The sequence below is a fragment of the Sinohyriopsis cumingii genome, chromosome 1 (genome assembly GCF_028554795.1).
Source record: "Sinohyriopsis cumingii isolate HCF-2022 chromosome 1, ASM2855479v2, whole genome shotgun sequence".
NCBI lineage: Eukaryota > Metazoa > Mollusca > Bivalvia > Unionida > Unionidae > Sinohyriopsis > Sinohyriopsis cumingii.
The window spans coordinates 190933389-190952489 of record NC_142961.1 but is presented as its reverse complement, the minus strand read 5'-3'; the positions used below and the strand labels follow the sequence as shown (position 1 = coordinate 190952489).

Sequence of the window (19101 nt, the reverse complement as noted above, 5' to 3'; positions counted from 1 at the left end):
AAACGAAGCTACTCTTGCTTTAGTTAATAATAATAATAATAATAATAATAATAATAATAATAATATATGTTGTATAATATGCAATATATTTAATTACTTCCACCAGAGTATGTGCTTCAAGTGTATAATAGCACATATGTTAAATTTTCTGTACATTGTGCTTCTGTGTATGTAATGTAATTCTGTGCTTCTACGTATGTAATGTAATTTGTCAAATTTTAGTGTTGTATGACTTTTAGTATATTACGTATGAATTTGGACAATTATTCTTACACTTGAGTTTGGACATGTGACGTGTGTTATGTGGTTTGCTTGTACAATTAATATAATAGTTTATTTGAGGTTTAGTACCATTACTTCCGTCTTGAAGTAAATTAAATTAGACTTTGATACCGCTGTAAAGGTATCAGTTGGTTTTGACCTTTGGTGCGCCATAGTTTCTTGATCAATACAGTGGTTATTAGAATATCGAATACCCGCCAGCACACAAAGGGTATATCCCCTTTATTATGACTATCGTCTACGCATGCGGTATCAACCGAGTCTAGTTCAACATGTTTCCCGTAAGCAATACAGGTAATTGGTGGGTTAACTACTAGTGTAGAATTGACGATGGTATAGGAAAGTAGCGTTACTCGAGATAAAGGTAAATAATAATTTTCATTCTTTGCAGATTGAAACTGATCTAAATTTATATTCGCATTTTCAATGTATGGAAGGAAAATAGCAAATATGTGTGTGTCTATACCAGACAGTATAATCCATAAAAATGGATATTTTGTTCCTGTTACGAATTTCATGCCTTCTGCTTTTTTGTCATTCGTGTACGCAGGTACTTAAGGCAGGTAGATAGTTTGGCCCTGACTGCGCAGCGTTTTTTTTTTAATGACATTAACAGCTTTTACAAATCAAGTTGGAAAATGGTACGACCCATTTTAAATATTTCTTGACAAATTCAAGAAAACATTTATCAAAACGGTTATAGGAGTATAAAACGAGTGCCTGAAGGCCGTATACTAATATATCGAGATATGTAATTCATAACTTTCATACAAGTGGCGTGTGTGTGTGATGTGGATTTGTAACGTGGCTTTAAACAATTTTCAGTCTTATCACTACGATGTCTGCAATGTGACAGTTTATAGTGATGTCTAGCATCGGGGCATCATGCCGCAGACATGTAGCATGATGTCCCACCCAGTCACATTATCCCGTCATAAAATTAACCAATCCTAACACTAACCTTTTAATGCTGAGCGCCTAGCACTGCAGCTGTTAGTACCATTTAAAAAAAATTATAAGTCTTAGATATGACTCGGCCGGAGTTAGAATCCGCGACCTCCCCCATCCGAGGCGGACGCTCTAACCATACAGGTGTCAGAATTTCGTTTCAAGTTGATGGAAGCAATTTGTTTACTCAAACTTTGTTCATATTCCCGTATCGAAATCCTTTACCTTCGTGTTTACATATTACTTGAAATGAATACCATACATACTCCCTTGTAAAGGTAGATCCAACTGCATGGGTTGAGATCTGTCGTCGCAGAATGCTCTGTCAGATCTGCGTTTATGCAGTTCATTGGGAGCAATTAGTAGAACTAATAACATAGGCCCTGAACGCTCAGCGCACTATGCGATTGCAGATCAGGGTCTCTGTTGATTGCAGTTAGACTAAACGTAGAAGCGAGTAGATACGATATTAGATAAAATGGGCAATGAATGGTAAACACCCATTATGTGACATGCAATGGCGGTGTCGGGCTGCTGGAACTACTGTATGCAATGTCAGCTTCCGAGTATGTATGTATGTATGTATGTATGTATGTATGTATGTATGTAGTAAAATCCTGTGATTATTTTAAATTAAATATTATGTGTTTTGTATTTATTATAGGAGAGGCTGTTGTAAGTTGGAAGTACTTGTGCCTTACCCTTTTCCTTTCGTAATATACGCAATAAAATATGCTTAATACCACGAAGGCCTTGTTAATTAGAGCGTAATATTCTTCTCTAAAGTTTGAACTGATTTGGATTATCGGGGTCAGTGATGTTTAGAGTAATATACTTTCTGACGATCTCTTATTTTTTAAATTCCCAGAATAATAGCAGGGTAACTACGTATCAGAATATGAGACACTTGAGCACCTTGATGCGTTTAGGGAAATTTCCTATGATCAAAGAATCCAATCAGCCGTTAGCGTTTGATGTATATGCTCTCCACAAACTGAGCATTAATTATGGATATGAGTTGACACTTATCATATTTTATGGCTTTTTGGTTCTTTGGTAAATACAGACAAAGAGTGCAAATTTCTTGTGTACATCATGTAAATACATGTTTACAAATACACCTATTAAGTAAGAGAACATTTCAAAACTTTAAAATGTTTATGTTTGAATTAGTCACCACTTGATTCGTTTTGATAATGATTCAAAATTTCATGTAGAAAGAACAGTTTTGTCATGCATTCGCAATAAAGGAAATATATAACCTAGGTCATAGAGAGCGATCACGAGCCGTGTGGTAAGAAACACCCGGGCGTCTCCTAGTTCTTGTTAAAAACAATTCTTTTTGAAATTAAAAAGTGTTGTTAGGCCCGGCCCCCACCCCCTGCGGGTCCGGGCTCCGGGGATATATCACCATGTTGCCTACCCCGTCTTGTCGGCCCTGGATATATCTGCATGAGTCCTTTTTGGATGAGTGGTTGTTTTTAATGTTGCTGATAGCATTGATTAAAGTCATAAGCTGACTAGCAAAGTCCCATTTCTTTGAGAGTATTGTATGTTAAGTCATTACGTGTAATAAATACATTGAGTAAGAGAAATATTTTTTAATCTTGCAATTTAGGTCACAGAAATCCATTTTTAACCAAACATTAGCTCCTTTTTTAGATGCTATCCATTGTACCATTGCAAAAAGTGACAAATGCATTCATTTCGAAGACTAATATTCACACTCACAAAAATATGTCATAACGACCTAAATTTCTTTTGTGACGCTGTTATATTTTTTTCGGGGTGGGGTGGGGTGAGGAGTCATGCTTAACATTAAGGGTGAATTTACTCATTATTGTACGGCTAGAAGCAGATGTAGATCCAGTGGGTGAGGAAGGTAGCTGAACCGGTTCGCACCCCGATCCCCATCTCCCTCCCCCCAAACGTAATCAAATGAGCGCTATACAAAAAGAAATGTACCTAGAAGTCTTTTTATAGTTAGATGGTACAAATTATGTCCAAGAAACGCTTAAAATTCAGAAGATACCGCGGCCCACACTCAGGATTCCATCCCACAGACACCTTGCCAGCTTGATTACTCTCCTCTTAACGATATTTCTGGATCCGCCACCCCCCCCAAAAAAAACAACATTAATCCATATTTACGCATCGTTTGTCTTGCTTCAGCTTTATGACATGGAAGATTTCATGACAAATAGACATAACTTAAGTTTTAAATTATTCAACACAGTGCTTCTAACTTGTAATTATGTCTTTAGAGATATGAAACTTGATATCAGTTGTGGACAAAATATATCCCCCCCCCCAAAAAAAAAAAGAAATCAGTGGTCTGTAATGATGTTCTCCTCAGCTCAGTTGCAGCTTGATAACAAATGCAGAGAAATGTCATTTGACACTAATTTATATATCGATTCACAATCATTGCCACTTGTACTGTATCGAACAGAGTAACTATTGAGTTTAAACATCAGCATGTCGTTTTCTTTCTTCTGAACTTGATTTAATTATCGACATCAACAGGACTATTAAGTGATCAAATCTAATATTTTATTAATTCACTAATCGTGATAATGGAACAGTTTCTTCTCAATTATTCCATTGTACAAATTATCAGACCCTATCTCTAATGTTTCACATGGGGATACACAGTCAATCAACACAATTATATTTTAATAGGAACTACCTGACTACATACCCATTTATGCGGATCTGACCTGAACTTGATACGAAACTAAGCCATTCCATCATGAAATCTCATCAACATTGCACTCTGTGACGTTTGCCCCCAGCAACTGGCTAATTATTCGAGCTGAGGAATATTTCCCCAACACCGAATTCCCATAATTAAACAATTATTTAAAAAAATATAATAAATGTATAGAAATGGAGACGTAACTACAAATGGCATATACCCTAGACTTATAATAGTTTATCATCTATTTTCTAGAAGACTTCCTAATATGAAGTGAGAAACGGAACTAATTCGTGATACATTACGTCCTAAATCGACATCAAATGTGTCAGAATATCGATATATCGAGTGTACACATTGTTTGGCCTCTCTCGTGACCGGTTACTAAAGCTAAACAAAATTATTGGTTTCTTGTCTGTCCGAAGTTTCCCGTATTATCACCGAAATCAAATTGTTAAATCAAAGATTTTGCAACTCGATAACTTAGTAAAATATGGCTACCAGGATGGATATTAATTATGTACATTCCTTGTTACTATAATTCAGTTATTAAATCGTTTTCTATAATTGCTGTATACTGTATGAGGCGCAGGTCATTCTTGCTACATGTACCGCCTTGCAGTTAATCGAACAGCATATCAAAGTCCCTGGCGTTTTTTGGTTCCTTATAATTTGAAAGGAATAAACAACGCATTATGTCATTATATAAATTAAGATTATAAATGCAAATCGTATTCAATTTGTTTATAGAGGTCATGTGACTTTTAAAATAAAAAAAATCTCAGTTTATTTGAGAACGATGTTTTTTTTCCCCAAACTTTCCTAGCTGATGAGAATTTTAGGGTCAAACATGACGCGATGTTGTAAATCAACTAGTTTTTACTCTTTTTTCATTTGTAGTGATAGAAATTGCAAGGAATCAGCATGTCATATTAAGTTTGAAAGAACAAAAACCAATTCATATTGAGCGCCAAGCAAGACGGCTGTTAGCACATTTTTATGTCTTTGGTATGACTCGGTCTGGGTTCGAACCCGCGACCTCCCGCATCCGAGGTGGATACTCTAACCACTTGGGCTACCGGAGCGGTGTATGTATGTATGTATGTATGCTCTGATGACTTAGGGATAGGGTAGTTTGAGTTGTATTTACATTTTCGCGGTGTGAAGTCATGCGCTACGTTACGGAAATGTAATAAGGAGAAACCATGCAGTTGTGAGGTTGTGATGCAAATGTATGGTTGTGATATTTGCGTGCATGCATTGCTTAAAGGAAAATTATCTGGGCACGTTGGAGTTTCTAGTAGACAACGGTTATTGTCGATAAATCATTGGACATAAGAGGAAAACAAATGACTTCTAGTACAGTTCAGGGCACGGTTGGATTCGCAGAGGTTCAATACAATACGAATATGTGAAACAATATCGGGATGTTAGAGGTGTTCGTTTGTTGTTCGTTTTTTTTTTCCTTCACCTATAAAAAATAAAGAGGTAAAGAATTATCACTGGTTTCGATCAAATATTCATCTTAAGAAATTCCAGATAGTGTTAGCCTGCTTTAATCTGGTCAGAGAAGCCAAAACAGTTAGTTTGCCAATTTCCGGAAAAGATTTCGAAAAGTAAATATGTTGGGTCAATGTTGATTACAAAGCACATGACAATTCCGTTTGATCTTTGATTTACATTATGTGTATCTTGGTTTGGTGTTTTACGGTACAGCCGTACAGTATTTTATTTTGTTTCCGGGCAGTTGGAGTCAAATGTATTGTCAAAGGACACGCCATTATAACCAACTCCGGCTAATCAGATGGTGGGATTCGAACCCTCATCCTGTCGGTAGCGAGCTTGGCAGACTATCCATTAAACCACTGTGGCTCATTGACATAAATTAATGACACGTTAATGTTAATACGATTTCCAGTGCTCTGTTAAGGTTTTTGCGATGGGTTAGTTTTTAAAGAACAAGTATTTTCCCAGTTGTCCTCATTGGACTGGATATTTAATAAAGACCTTGCATATCTTAGGCATCGTTCAAAGAACTTTGAATTCCCTTTATTTTGGTGTATGATTGATGTGTGTAATATGGATTATAGAGTAAAGCTGATAAAGCTGTTATTGATTTGTGTCTCCCTGGATCATGGACGACAACAGTCACCCTCTCTTTCGCGTCCTAATGGCGACAGTGGTTAGTGATGAACGATTTCTTAATATTTTAAAATTCTTTAATCACCAGCTTTGGTAATTATGCAAACTATCTCTAGTGACTTTTAGATCCAGTGAAAATTGAATCATTTTCATGAGACTAAGAAGACTCTTCGTTTTGTTGTAGGTGCAAATGCCTTGTTGGGTCATTTCGCTCCATTTTTGTTATGTCAAGAAGCACTATGAGGTTATTCTACTTCATAACTCTGCAGTGACCTACATTTGGAGGGAGGATGCATTTTAGCAAAGAAACCTCCAAGCGTGAAGATACATGACCTTGCGATCTATATTGCATGATAATCTAATTAAAACACCAAACATTGCCAAAAACGGTAAAACCTGAAATGTAGGTCACATTAGCCTTCTTTTGGCAGGAGGAAGTTATAATCGCAAAATCGTAGGATGGTTTGACTGGATGATGTTTAACGACATACGCATATGGTTATATTGTGCAGAGGCCATGTGAGTAAAGTACGTTGCTGGGTGACATACCACTAAGACAAGATAGATCGTGCCTGATTTAGACCTGTTTTTTTTAACACGCACCCTTCTAGTAGCCAGTCCAGCATGCTAATAAATTGGTGACCACCTTGACCAATAGTGTACAAGAAACTTATATAAACCCTAAACTTAAATGGAATGAAGACTATATCCTTCCTGGTTTTTATAGTCGGGCCTTCCTGGTTTTTATAGTCGGGCATAAAGTAAAGGATGGGACCTTTTATAACCTACCGTATTGGGTGTTCTAACCTCCAATCCAAAAAACATTTCGCTATAAACAATGAAAATATTGTCACAGAACTAAGAAGTTTCAGTTATTTATTAACATAAATGTGACAAAGTGGGACATTTGTATTATTCCGGACATATTTTCTGTAAATTATAGAAGGCTATGCAATGGACAAAGTTGCTGTGCACATTACTAATGCTCTGATATGAAATGTTCTTTCAAGATAATTAGAATTTTATTCAACTGTTTTCCGTACCAGATATGTCCAGAATTACCAGCAAGAACTCTCCAAAGAGGAAAATTATTCTTTCGAGTTTCTAAGATGTGCACTACCATATCTTCCTTCTTTTTAAAAACCTTTCAGCCAGCACAAATCACAATGTAAGCTTCAAGTCATAGACTTTCATGCCACCTTCTGCTTTCGTGTTGGTACGAGGCAGCAATTCATTTACAACAATATCGATTATCAAGAAAGGTGATATATGCGTTTTCCTTTTTAAATCGTGATATTTAATATTGCAAGCGTTCATTAATTTAAAAGTAAAAGATTAATTTCCATGTAAACTGGAAAACATCATTAATGATAAAAACAGACACAGAATATGACAAAATTAAAATGATCTTGAATAAAATAAGTTAATATCAAGTGCTTTTCTTTTTTTTTTTAGACCTGACGTCATGAACGCAGCAACGTGAGACTTAAGAAAAAGAATAATTTCGTCACAATGGGATCCGGATCATCGACACCACCCCTAAAGCAACAAACCCGTCCTTCCAGCGTTCCTTATGGAGGCAAAGCTCATATGAATGGTGCCACGGTGAACGGTCTTCAAGTAAAAAACATTCTCTCTCCATCTCTCGTTTCTCTCTCTCTCTCTCTCTCTCTCTGTGTCTCTCACTAAAGGTAAGAACTAACAAGAACATAACTTAAAAATTATCTCAGAAGTGATATAGTGATGAATGGGGCATGCACTTGCTGACAAAACCAAGTGGAATATAAAAAATTGTGGAAAAATTGTTCAAGTCATAAACGTGACAAGTTGAGTATGCTTCATGATAGAAGAATTGAGCCTTCCGTAAAACAAAGTAATTCTCAAAGTAGTTGAGGAGATACAGTCTTCCGGTTTATGAATAAGAAAGTCAAAATGCTGAATTAAGTCTGAATAATGCAAACATTGTCAAAAATGGAGTCATGTTGTTTTGTGCAAGTAAATGTATTTCAGTTTCAGTGAGAACTTTTATTTGTAGCAGATAACAGCAAAGGCAACGGAAATTCATGTACGAAATGACGCCCTCTTTACAAATCTTTGTGGGTAATGTTCTGCATGGCATTATGGTTATGACTGTTACTAGTGAGTTTGCTAAGTGCATATCAGGTTAAATCTGTAGTGACAGTTAGACCATTACCTTCAGCATCTTGGACAGTTGATACCAGTAACTATCAAACAGGCACACTTATATTGTTTATCGTCCCACGACCAGCTGAGCTTGTACCAATTCCACTCCTTTGGATAAGGCACACTAATTCATATAAAATTACTTATCTGCAGCCGTTTTAAAACAATGATAGAACCGTATAGCACTACATTTAGCTACTGAGCAACACATGATTGTTGGTTTCAGCTTTAGTTGCACGTACAGATGTTGGACCTCTAGTTAATGCTTGTGCGAACACGGAGACTGCTTGTTACATTGGGGGTGGGGGATAGTAGCTGTATGTTTTATTCCAAATTCTGGAGTGAATGTATTAGAATTGTATATTAATAACATTGGTATTGTCTTTAAAAATTCTGGAAATTGTGGATTCAGCTAAATAAGCAAGTGTGTTTAGCATTGACTTGTTATAGTATAGTGCTCATATACAATTCTTGACTACTTAGTGCGAAGTGTGTGTCTCGTTAACGAGAAAAGAGACCAGTCCAGTGGCCGTGGATTCAACGATTGAACGTCTAATTTAATGGAATTCACGGGCATGTAGACTTGGGAGTATGAAGACGACACCGCTATCAATTTCTTGCCGCCATCTTAGAAAACAAAGCGAAAACCAGCCTCAGAGAATAGTGAAAGAGCACTGGAGTTCAGACAATGTTAGCTTGAATTCAAACTGGAACGTCAAAAACTAAGTTAGAAAAAGGGAAATTAAAGACGGGAACAAACACGGTTTTGGAAATAAAGTGTTTGATGATTGAATCTGAACGATTTTGACATGAAGAAAATTCAACGAAGAAAACAATTTCGTCTTCCTTATCATTCAAAGTAATTTTTCAAACAAATGAGCATTAACGAGGGCAAGATATCATGACCTTCGTGGCATAGTTCAAAGCAGTCGCTAAGCTGGCTAAATGGTATGATAGTGTAAAGATATTACGACTGCGGAAGCTTTGGACATGTGAGGTAGACATGTTGCAACTTAAACTTGTAGTTATTACATGGAGCTCAGGAAATGGATCGCTTTGGAAAACGACCGCATGGGCATTTCGCTATGGAACTGAGGGTAAAGAAAGACAGTACCGATACGTAGTGAGGTTTGATAGCTTGGATTGACCAACATATCAATCATTTCTTGAAAGATCGAGACCCACTTACACGTCTTCGAGATTTTTTTTATTGTAAGCTTTGCCACAACATTAGGCACAGCAGTGGATGGAGCAAGAGCTCAGTTCAGCCATTGAGGCTGCATAGGAGTATATGCCGATTAATACACAAGTCCAGAAGAATGCTTTTCGCAACAGTAGCAATGCAAGTACTAGTTAGTGACACAAACGTCTAACAATGACCGATCCAAGCATACGTATAAGCAGTGTTATTGATACAAACATGGGAACATATTAAAAAGAAAAATCATGGGAAATTTCAATGTAATTCCACATCTTCTTTTGCTTGTTGAAAAAAAACCTCATATGCAAAACAGGCTTTATAAAAGGATGTGAAATCATTTTCGGGAAGGATACTGGCTTTGATATGACCTAAGTAAAAGACGATCACGATGAGTTGCGGGCTGGATGGGTACGAGGTTATGCTATACACAGCAGTCGGCCAACCATTCGCGACATGATTGGTTGGGTGAACTTCGACTCTGCGCTTTACAAGGGACCTAAACAAATGGGGTTTGTCCCAAATGCTGTTGCCAAAGATCTTTTGGGGATGGATATACTTAGCAAGAAGGGGACAATTGTCGTCACCACGTCCATCGCGAAGATATCAGTGATGAAATGATTGTGGAGAATGCAAGCAATCGTGAAAATGAAAAAGACAAAGTAATTGTCAGCAATGGCATTGAAATTGAAGATACCAACTAGCATGGTGAGACCAACTTTTACAAACGTTTAGACAGGTCATCGAGACTTCAGATTCCAGATAATTTCCCGGGATATGTTAGTGACAGAGTCATTGTTATGCCGGAGGCTAATTGACTTCTTCTAAAACAACAATATTTTGAGTAAATGGCACTATGGTTATGGTTCACGCAGAGGGTAGCAAATCGTCCAATCAGCAGTGGTAAAAAAAGTGATAATGGAATCAGCACATTGTTGACCCTCTTAAGGTCACTTGGATAAAAGAAAAAATAAATAAAGGTTTCTTCAGTTGTATTGGGCTGGCATATTTGTAGAGGTAAGACAACGTTGTTCAATGATCCGTGATTGTCAGGCGAGGTAAAACGGTCAGCAGGCGCGAGAGTACCGATGGTCTGCAGGGCCACTGTAGCAAAGCCCTCTTCTAAAATTCCTATGGATAATGTAAAGCCGTTATCAAGGACAAAATCTGGATAAAAGTACATTCTCACCTACCAAAGTTTGTCGTGCATTACAACTAGTCTCGTCCATATTTATTATAGTTAAATGCTTTACATGGGCTTTTTTAACTGCATGGGTCACAATAAACTTTCCACACTAGTTAGGTGATTTTTTAGATACAAAATTAAACATCTCTTGGATGCATTACATCATCTTTGCAGGGGTTTAACTGTTTCATAATAGTACAAGTATCCCTACGGGGTGTTATGTTTTTTCTTGTGCATTTATTAGAATGTAGTCTTTTGTTCGCGTCCTTCCTATTCCATCACAGACTCAAATTGTCATACCTCATCAAAATCTCAGGAAGAAAAATGTCAATGAATATAATTAGATATCCCATACTGACAATGAGTCCAAAGGTTTTAGTGAGAGTAAAGAAGAGAGAGAGAGAGAGAGAGAGAGAGAGAGAGAGAGAGAGAATAGTAATAATTATACTATATGTTGTATATATGTTGTATGCGTAGTGAGAGTGCTAAAATGTTCTTTGAAATTCCAATATATTTAAGATGTAGGATCCGGTTCTTGAGGATACATTGTACATATACCGAACTGTTTAACACGAAATTACAATGCTCCAGGAAAAGAGACTTGTTGCTTATTATTATTAATCATATAGGTACATCAAACCTGTTTTAAAGATTGCTGTATCACAACTGTTACTTTAAGAGAGAAATATATACTCTGCATACAGATATGTACATTTTATTGAAAGAAATAGTGTTTCCTTCCAGCATTAATTTTGGATTATGTTGTATAACAGATCTGCCATATTTTATTAGTAATGCTGTTACTGTATAAATAGTTGTTTGTCATTTTAATGAACCTTTATTACACTTCCTCCAGCGTACGCACAGATAAAATCATATACATACATACAGCCTCACTGTATCTTTAGCGTGTTTTCTTCCTAAATTTTAGGCAACAGCTTCGGGTGGATTCCGTAGCATATGTCCCCAGTGGGTTGTGGTTTGTAGTGCATTCTGTAGCATATGTCCCCAGTGGGATGTGGTTTGTAGTGCATTCTGTAGCATATGTCCCCAGTGGGATGTGGTTTGTAGTGCATTCTGTAGCATATGTCCCCAGTGGGATGTGGTTTGTAGTGCATTCTGTAGCATATGTCTCCAGTGGGATGTGGTTTGTGGTGCATTCTGTAGCACATGTCGCACGTAACATTCTCCAATTTAAACATTTCATACAACTTATGTCGAGTTATTGCCTGTAAACATCGTGGAAATTGCCTTATTGAATTTCTAAAAGGTCACGTAATGATCTCTCTCATTGGTTAATTGAATTTGCTTACTATGGTCAGAAACATTTTGTTATGCGTAGGAGGGTATTTTTAAATATGACAAGGGTTTCAGTGGAACAAGGCGGATCGATTGCCCTTCGCTGGCATTGATAAGATTTCATAGTAGTCTCTTTTGTTTTTCCTTACCAGTTTAAATAGAATTGAATTTTGCACCAGATGGGTTTCTAGCTTGTGGGTTTAACGTGTGCTGTAGGTGGGTGGAGAATGAGTTTTAATGAATGTGTGTTTGGAAGTTTTGATTAAAAGTTTGTTTCCAGAATTTTTTTTCCAGTAGCCCCTTACCAAATTCTCGTCATATTTGAAATGTAACATTATCATATATTCTGGTATTCTCTCAGTGTCTGTCCTGCCCCTGGGTATGGAAATGGGGACACGTTATAGTTAAAGTGTTTGGTAAAAGGTTTCTTCGTCACTTACATTTCTTTTGCTTGTTGAGCCTGAAACAGTTCTACTTCTTCGGAAAAAAGCACACGTGTTAAATTCATTAAAATTTCTTATATCTAGCCTTTTTCTACAACAACGATAGAGTTTTAAGACACGAAATTAAGTGGATGGGCAGGTGCTGTTAGAAATATCTGAATTGCAAAATGGGGACCATGAGTCTAGATTTCTAAAGGGGGCACGTTGTACATACAGTTTTTGGTTTAAAGTTATTTCTCTCTTATACTCCAAGAACTCCATGACTAATTCGCCTCATAATTGGAGTCTGATTTGATCATATAATCACGTTCTCTTACGACCATTTCTGTCCCTGGGTTCTGCCCAGAGGTGGGACCATGGAATGAAGCATTTTTCTATGTAACCCGTTATTTTATTCATCTATTATTTTTAATACTTGTTTATTATTACGTATTCCACATGTATTGTATATCAGTGGGAGAACAATTATATCGCCACACTGGCGATACTACCCTTGTCGCCACGGTTCGAATCTAGGGCTCAGCCAATGTGGGTACGTGAGAAAGATTGTCAGTAGCTTCCTCTGAGTCGGTGGTTCTTCCCTGTTTTTGTTAATGGTTCATCATCCACAAGATATACTGACCGCCTTGTATAACCAATCAAGTGCTGAAAATGGCGTTAAACCACCACCACCAACAACAACAAACAACCTTTTTATTATTAGCTTTCTACAGAAAACATGGAGATTGTCAGTGTCTGAACTGACATGACTGTGCCATGTGTCATCCATACAGTATTGTATACCTGCAATACCTGTATACCTGTATACATGTAATACTCAACCAAACACGCCACACATTTTATTTTTTAAAAAGATTAAATATAGTAATAAACTTTTTGTTAGAAGCACGATCGTGTTTGAAAACAATGGATAATCGGACTTTGCTTAATAATCACTGTAAATCGAAATTAAGTGACAACACAATGTTTCAACTTCAACTTTATTAGTTAAATATTTATATTTACTCAAAAGAAAGTTACGTATCCCCCATCTGTCACCAATGTACACGTCCTTGGTTTTTGTCTTTGGGTGGAATTGTGTGATTATGAATTATAACCGGTATACAGTTTGTTGAGTTATTAATTTTTTTGTTGTTGTTGGTTTTTATAAAAGAAAATTCTTCACTTAAATTTAAAAATCCAGTTTACGTATGGATTGGAATGTAACATCATCACACGCTAAATTTATCTACTCCTACCACTGGTTCAGGTCCCTGGTTGGGGCCATTTAATATTGTTTTTACGTATTACGATTTAATTAACCAGCTGTAACACTAGTGTTTACCGTAACAGTGTAAACTGATGACGTATGGTATTGCACCAATGTACACCGCTCCACTTGAGCGTAAACATGGTTTCAGTGCTTTGTGAGTTAATGTTTAGAAAACGTTATGTTTTTTTTATATTTTTTTTTAAAGTTGTTAGTTTGTTTCGATTTCAATATGCACGTTAATGTCATGTGAACTTGTAACATTTGTCAGATATTTTTTTCGTTATTTTCCATTTTTTGGCAACAGAATGTGAGCCGATCGAGTCTTGTCGATTGATATAATGTTGGTTGAGTCTTACCCACAGTTCCTAGATTGCCTGGCAGCAAACACAAACTATTTCGTGTGTTCAGTCTTGCAACTTATCATTTGTTGTAATTAGAAGCATATGTCAATGAATTGTTCTGCAATCACGAGCAGAGAGAAAGCGCATTGATCTATACATTAGTTTGTTTGTAATAGTGTTTAAAATCAATATGAACATTGCAATGTTATCGACCATTCTGAACTAAGTTTAAGTACTTTCTGTTTACTAACTCAATCAGTGTTATCGATCTTTTAGTTGTAAGTACGTCTGTAAATTTAAATATACAGACAAAAAAAAATGTACTCGTTGGTACAGGAAAATCATTTTATCTTCACCAGGACTGGAAGGTCGACTGGATTTTTTGACCGACCATAAATTCTTTTTTTGTCTATTGTGTTTAGAACAAAAAAATCGACCCGCACAGAAGCCTAACATTGGCCATGAGTACGAAGAATCTGTCTATTTATAGCGTAAACACCAGATGTACATAACATAGGGAAAGATTTGGTTACATTTAAAAAAAAAAGAAAATCAATAATTTGACCCAAATACATTACTTGCGAACTGAGAATGTTATGCTCAGGATCGATTACTGATATCTGCGATATCAAAATATAGTTTAACCTTTATGTCTATAGGCAATGGATAAGTATAATACAGGAAACAGTCTCCAAAAATCTTTTCATTTCAGCCAAGAAGACGGAAATTTATTTCAATCTGTATGCTTTCAGAAGAGCTTTATATGAACCTGCATTTCCGGGTGCGCGTACGTGTCTGTTTCTCACAGCTCTTCCTTTCAATGTTTTAGATACCGACTTCATAATTTGGAATATGATTTGGGCCGGTCTGAGGATGATTATAAGATTGATCACTTTGATCTATTCCATGGGGACGGGGTTTGAGAGATATGGACACTTTCGCAAATTACATTATCTTTGATTCTTTGAAAGATAACTTTTCCTGAAACTTTCAAGACATCGAACATACACGGTATATACAAAGTCGTGACTGACTACATCAGTGTACTTTTTGCGATTACTAATTTGTCAGAGACTAGCTGACACTCTTATCAGTTCCGCCAATATATTTGTTTTCACTTCTGTTTGCAGACACGCAGCAGTAGAGGTATTGGCATCTTAATTTAGAACAATTTGTTAACATTTAAGCGATATCTCGTGGGCAAGTGGTCCATTAGTATTCGCAAATGTTTCCTGTTACTTTCTTAAGTTTCGTGTTTCTTTCCCTTTTTTCATGTTACTTTCCAATGTTTCCTGTTACTTTACAATCAAAGGATTACGGAATAAGTATGTAATAAAGATGCATAGATGTCACTGTGACCTGATTTAAATTAAATAATATATGAACTAAAATAGGTTACATGAATACTAATCTCTTTTCTTGGTTTACGCAGATAAAAACTACAAGAACAAAATATAAGGTCAAAGTGCCTGGAATAAGCTTGCGTAATCAATTCCCAGCCTTTTAATTTTTTATCCCAAAAATTACAAAACATTTCACCATCTCAGAATGCTTTTATTTACAATACAGATATTTTTGTAACTTTGCTGTTAAGTATGTAAGATAATTTTTTTTAAAATTAACACTTCTAACGTTAGTAAATGACTTCATTTTCAAATGCTAGTACTAAAGGTATCGTGGGTAATTTGTCAGGTACCAATGTAAATGAAATTATCGAAGACGAGATTCTTAATTCCACGAAATTAGCAGATCGAGGACAATAGTTATTCATTCACTGCTCATGCGCTGTTCCTATGGATCACTGAAAAGTTAACTGCAGACAAGTTCACCGTTGATATGGAATTACCTCAGCACTGCATGTTAGTCCTATTCCTCGCTGTCTGAGCTCTGACACATGCGCATTTCTGCCCTCTTAATTTCGGATGCTATTCCTCGCTCTCTGAGCTGTGACACGTGCACATTTCTGTCTTCATAATTACGGATGCTATTCCTCACTCTCTAAGCTGTGACACGTGCACATTTCTGCCTTCATAATTACGGATGCTATTCCTCACTCTCTGAGCTGTGACACGTGCACATTTCTGTCTTCATAATTACGGATGCTATTCCTCACTCTCTGAGCTGTGACACGTGCACATTTCTGTCTTCTTAATTACGGATGCTATTCCTCACTCTCTGAGCTGTGACACGTGCACATTTCTGCCTTCATAATTACTGATGCTATTGCTCGCTTTCTGAGATGTGACATGTGCGCATTTCTGCATATATAATTTCGGATGCTATTCCTCGATGTCTGAGCTGTGACACGTGCGCATTTCTGTCTATATAATTTCGGATGCATGTTTAGAAAAATGTGCAACTCAGTACTTTATTGCCAACGACTATTGTCAAGTTGACAATGTGGTTGGAGAGACTGCTTGATTTGATTAATTTGCACTCTTGTATAAATCACAATGGTTAGATGTTAAAGAGTTGACTCTTGATTAGAAGAGTGCGAGTTCGAGTTTCACAATCGCATCAGCCGATATCGGCTACGGTGATGTGACCTTGCTTTGTTATACTTTCCTTGGCACGCTACAGCTTTCCACGTGTTGCTCCGACGATGAATACCAAACACAACCAAAGAAAACAGATTCAGGCACTGTGTCATATTGGCTCATTCTGATTGGTCCGTTGCTTAGCTTGCGTACATGACAAAGTTCCACGAATAGACAAGTCGCAGACATGATATTTCCAAAATGACAAATGTCGAACATTAAATGGCTAATAGAGCACTGCAAGAGCGGGATCTTGCCGAAAAGCAATACTGCCGAAGGTCGTTTTCAACCATAGGTAGTGCTATAAGTTGGTATGCACTCCTGAGAGAGGGACCGGTATAAGATGAAGCTGTGTGCATTGACAACTTGCACAATGGAGAGCCTGTTGGCCTATATCTATCCTGCTTTTATGTACTGTGACTACAATTTGTTTATATCCTGTAGTTATGTGTGTAAGTGTGTGTACGTGATTTAGATTTTTAACGTAGCTTTAACAATTGTTCAGTCATATCGCTACGATGTCAGTGTGACAGTTTATAGTGATGTTTAGCACTGGGGAATCATGCCGCAGACATATAGCATGATGTCCCACCCAGTCACATTATCCTGACACCAGACCGACCAGTCCTAACACTAACCTCTTAATGCTGAGCGCCAAGCGAGGCAGCTGTTAGTATCATTTTTAAAAGTCCTTGGTATGACTCGGCCGGGTTTCGAACCCGCAACCTCCCGCATCCGAGACGGACGCTCTACCACTAGGCCACCGGAGCGGCATGTATTTATGTAAACTATGCACTATCTAAAGCAGATAGCTGATAAAATGGCTACTTCATTGTGCTCGATGAATGAGTCTAAAGTACGTCCAAAGTACACTAACTTTAGCAATTTTTACTAGAGTAAAATGAATTTTGGCTTATTAGATAATACCAACTTTTGACAGTGCAATCAACGTATTATAAACTATATAAAAAGTTTAAAAAGTTATCGGCTAGTTTTACTTTTAATTTTCTTTTGAAGTTCAGAAAGTGAAAATTACCAAGTGGAGCTAACAGTCTTTTTAGAGGTGCATGTCTGAAGCTATATACTCTATAACAATTGATCAGAAATAATTTGTATTTATTGTATTCAGATTTTGACTTCGGTTAAATTATGTATTATGCTCTGGAATTACTAACTGCTCTATATTAATTTTCTTGGACAGAGGTATTAATTTGGAATTATAGTGAACACAAACAAGTTTTATGGAGATCTATATTTTCTTTTAAAAATCCTGGTACAAGATTGTTTAAAAAATGTATTCATCGTTGTAAATTGCACGGAATATCTTTCGATAGATTTTGCCTACGTGACCTGAGTCTGGTAACAGAGTAAACATTGAATAGGATCCATAACGATATGCTTACGTTTGTGTTGATAACAAATATTGATAATAGCCTTTATGACGACTTCGGCTTATTTCTCATTAGCTTGATGGGGCTAAGATGATTCTAGAAGAATTCAGTTCGTTCCCATTGGCTGGGCTATTTCAGATGAGAATGCATGTTTGAGGCCAACTTAGTAATAAGATCCGTCACGTAGAGTATATTGTGAACTATAGTCGCGATAACGGTGTTTTGTAAGGAAAGAACTGGGCAATTACATTCCGATTTTAGTCATCCATATTTCTTGTGCTCCTGTTGCAAGTATGCATACGTGTTTTATATTGTAATTGGGTATTAATTGAGAGGGGAAAAAATATTTGTTTGCACTGTTCAGGGGAAATTGAAAGTGCTCATTATTTGGACTATAATAATCTTTTAGAACTCTTGTGATTTATTCAAAGGAATTCTGAACAACACCATCGTGACAACGACACGATTCTTGGCGGACCAGTACATTAACATTCCGGTTTTGAAATTTATATGGAACTTTTCAATGTTTTGTACTTTCTTTAAAGTTTATCATGATTATTTTGGATTCACTTCATAACACATTAAGCTCCTCTCACGTTTTGATTTATAACTTTAATAATTAAATTATTTGTTAAGTTTTACAAAACTTGTTAGTTTTATTTCTTTCTGTTACTTAGTTTGTGACCATAGAGTCGTAACACAAAGACTTCCTGGATGGTATTATTGTGATTCATCTAAAGACTGCTGGCACATCATTACTATTCAGGTCATTGGTACATTATTACATTAGTGACTGCATACCATTACAGGCGCATCAACAGCTTCAGCGTTGTAAATTATTTGAAATAAGACTAAAGTTTATTTAGAACTTTATTCATCAGGACTTGTGTTAGAAATTCTTTATATATTGAGGGGTGGGTGGGCGGGTGGGCTAATTCGCAATAACGTAATTTCTTAAATTTTACAAACGTTTTTCGGTTTTGGTATTTTATATAACTTATTATAAGACTATAGATTCGCAATACTCACTTTTACACGATATTCGTCGAATTGCTTGTAAAATGCGTTTCCGTGTATTAAATTAAACCTGAACTGTTATTTAAACGCTGTATAAACAACAATATGCATATCCGTTAACTTGGATGCATATGTAATTATTGAATAGTTAGCCATTTCATGCGACATTGTTCATATTATTTC

The 19101-nt window shown here is 36.5% G+C and overlaps 1 protein-coding gene across 5 annotated transcripts in view; it reads left to right on the top strand.

Annotated features, from left to right (window-relative positions):
• The window catches only part of LOC149808578 (uncharacterized), a 69192-nt gene that overhangs the window by 17903 nt on the left and 32188 nt on the right, over nt 1–19101 (top strand). For 3 of the 5 annotated variants that reach the window (XM_089979462.1, XM_089979471.1, XM_089979479.1), the window contains exon 2: nt 7526–7690. In XM_089979462.1, coding sequence (XP_089835588.1) covers nt 7583–7690 — 108 coding nt within the window. In that variant the 5' untranslated portion in view covers nt 7526–7582. Of the gene's footprint in view, nt 1–539; nt 647–7525; nt 7691–19101 lie in introns of those variants that run through there. The other 2 variants (XM_089979487.1, XM_089979452.1) reach the window with 1 other exon arrangement.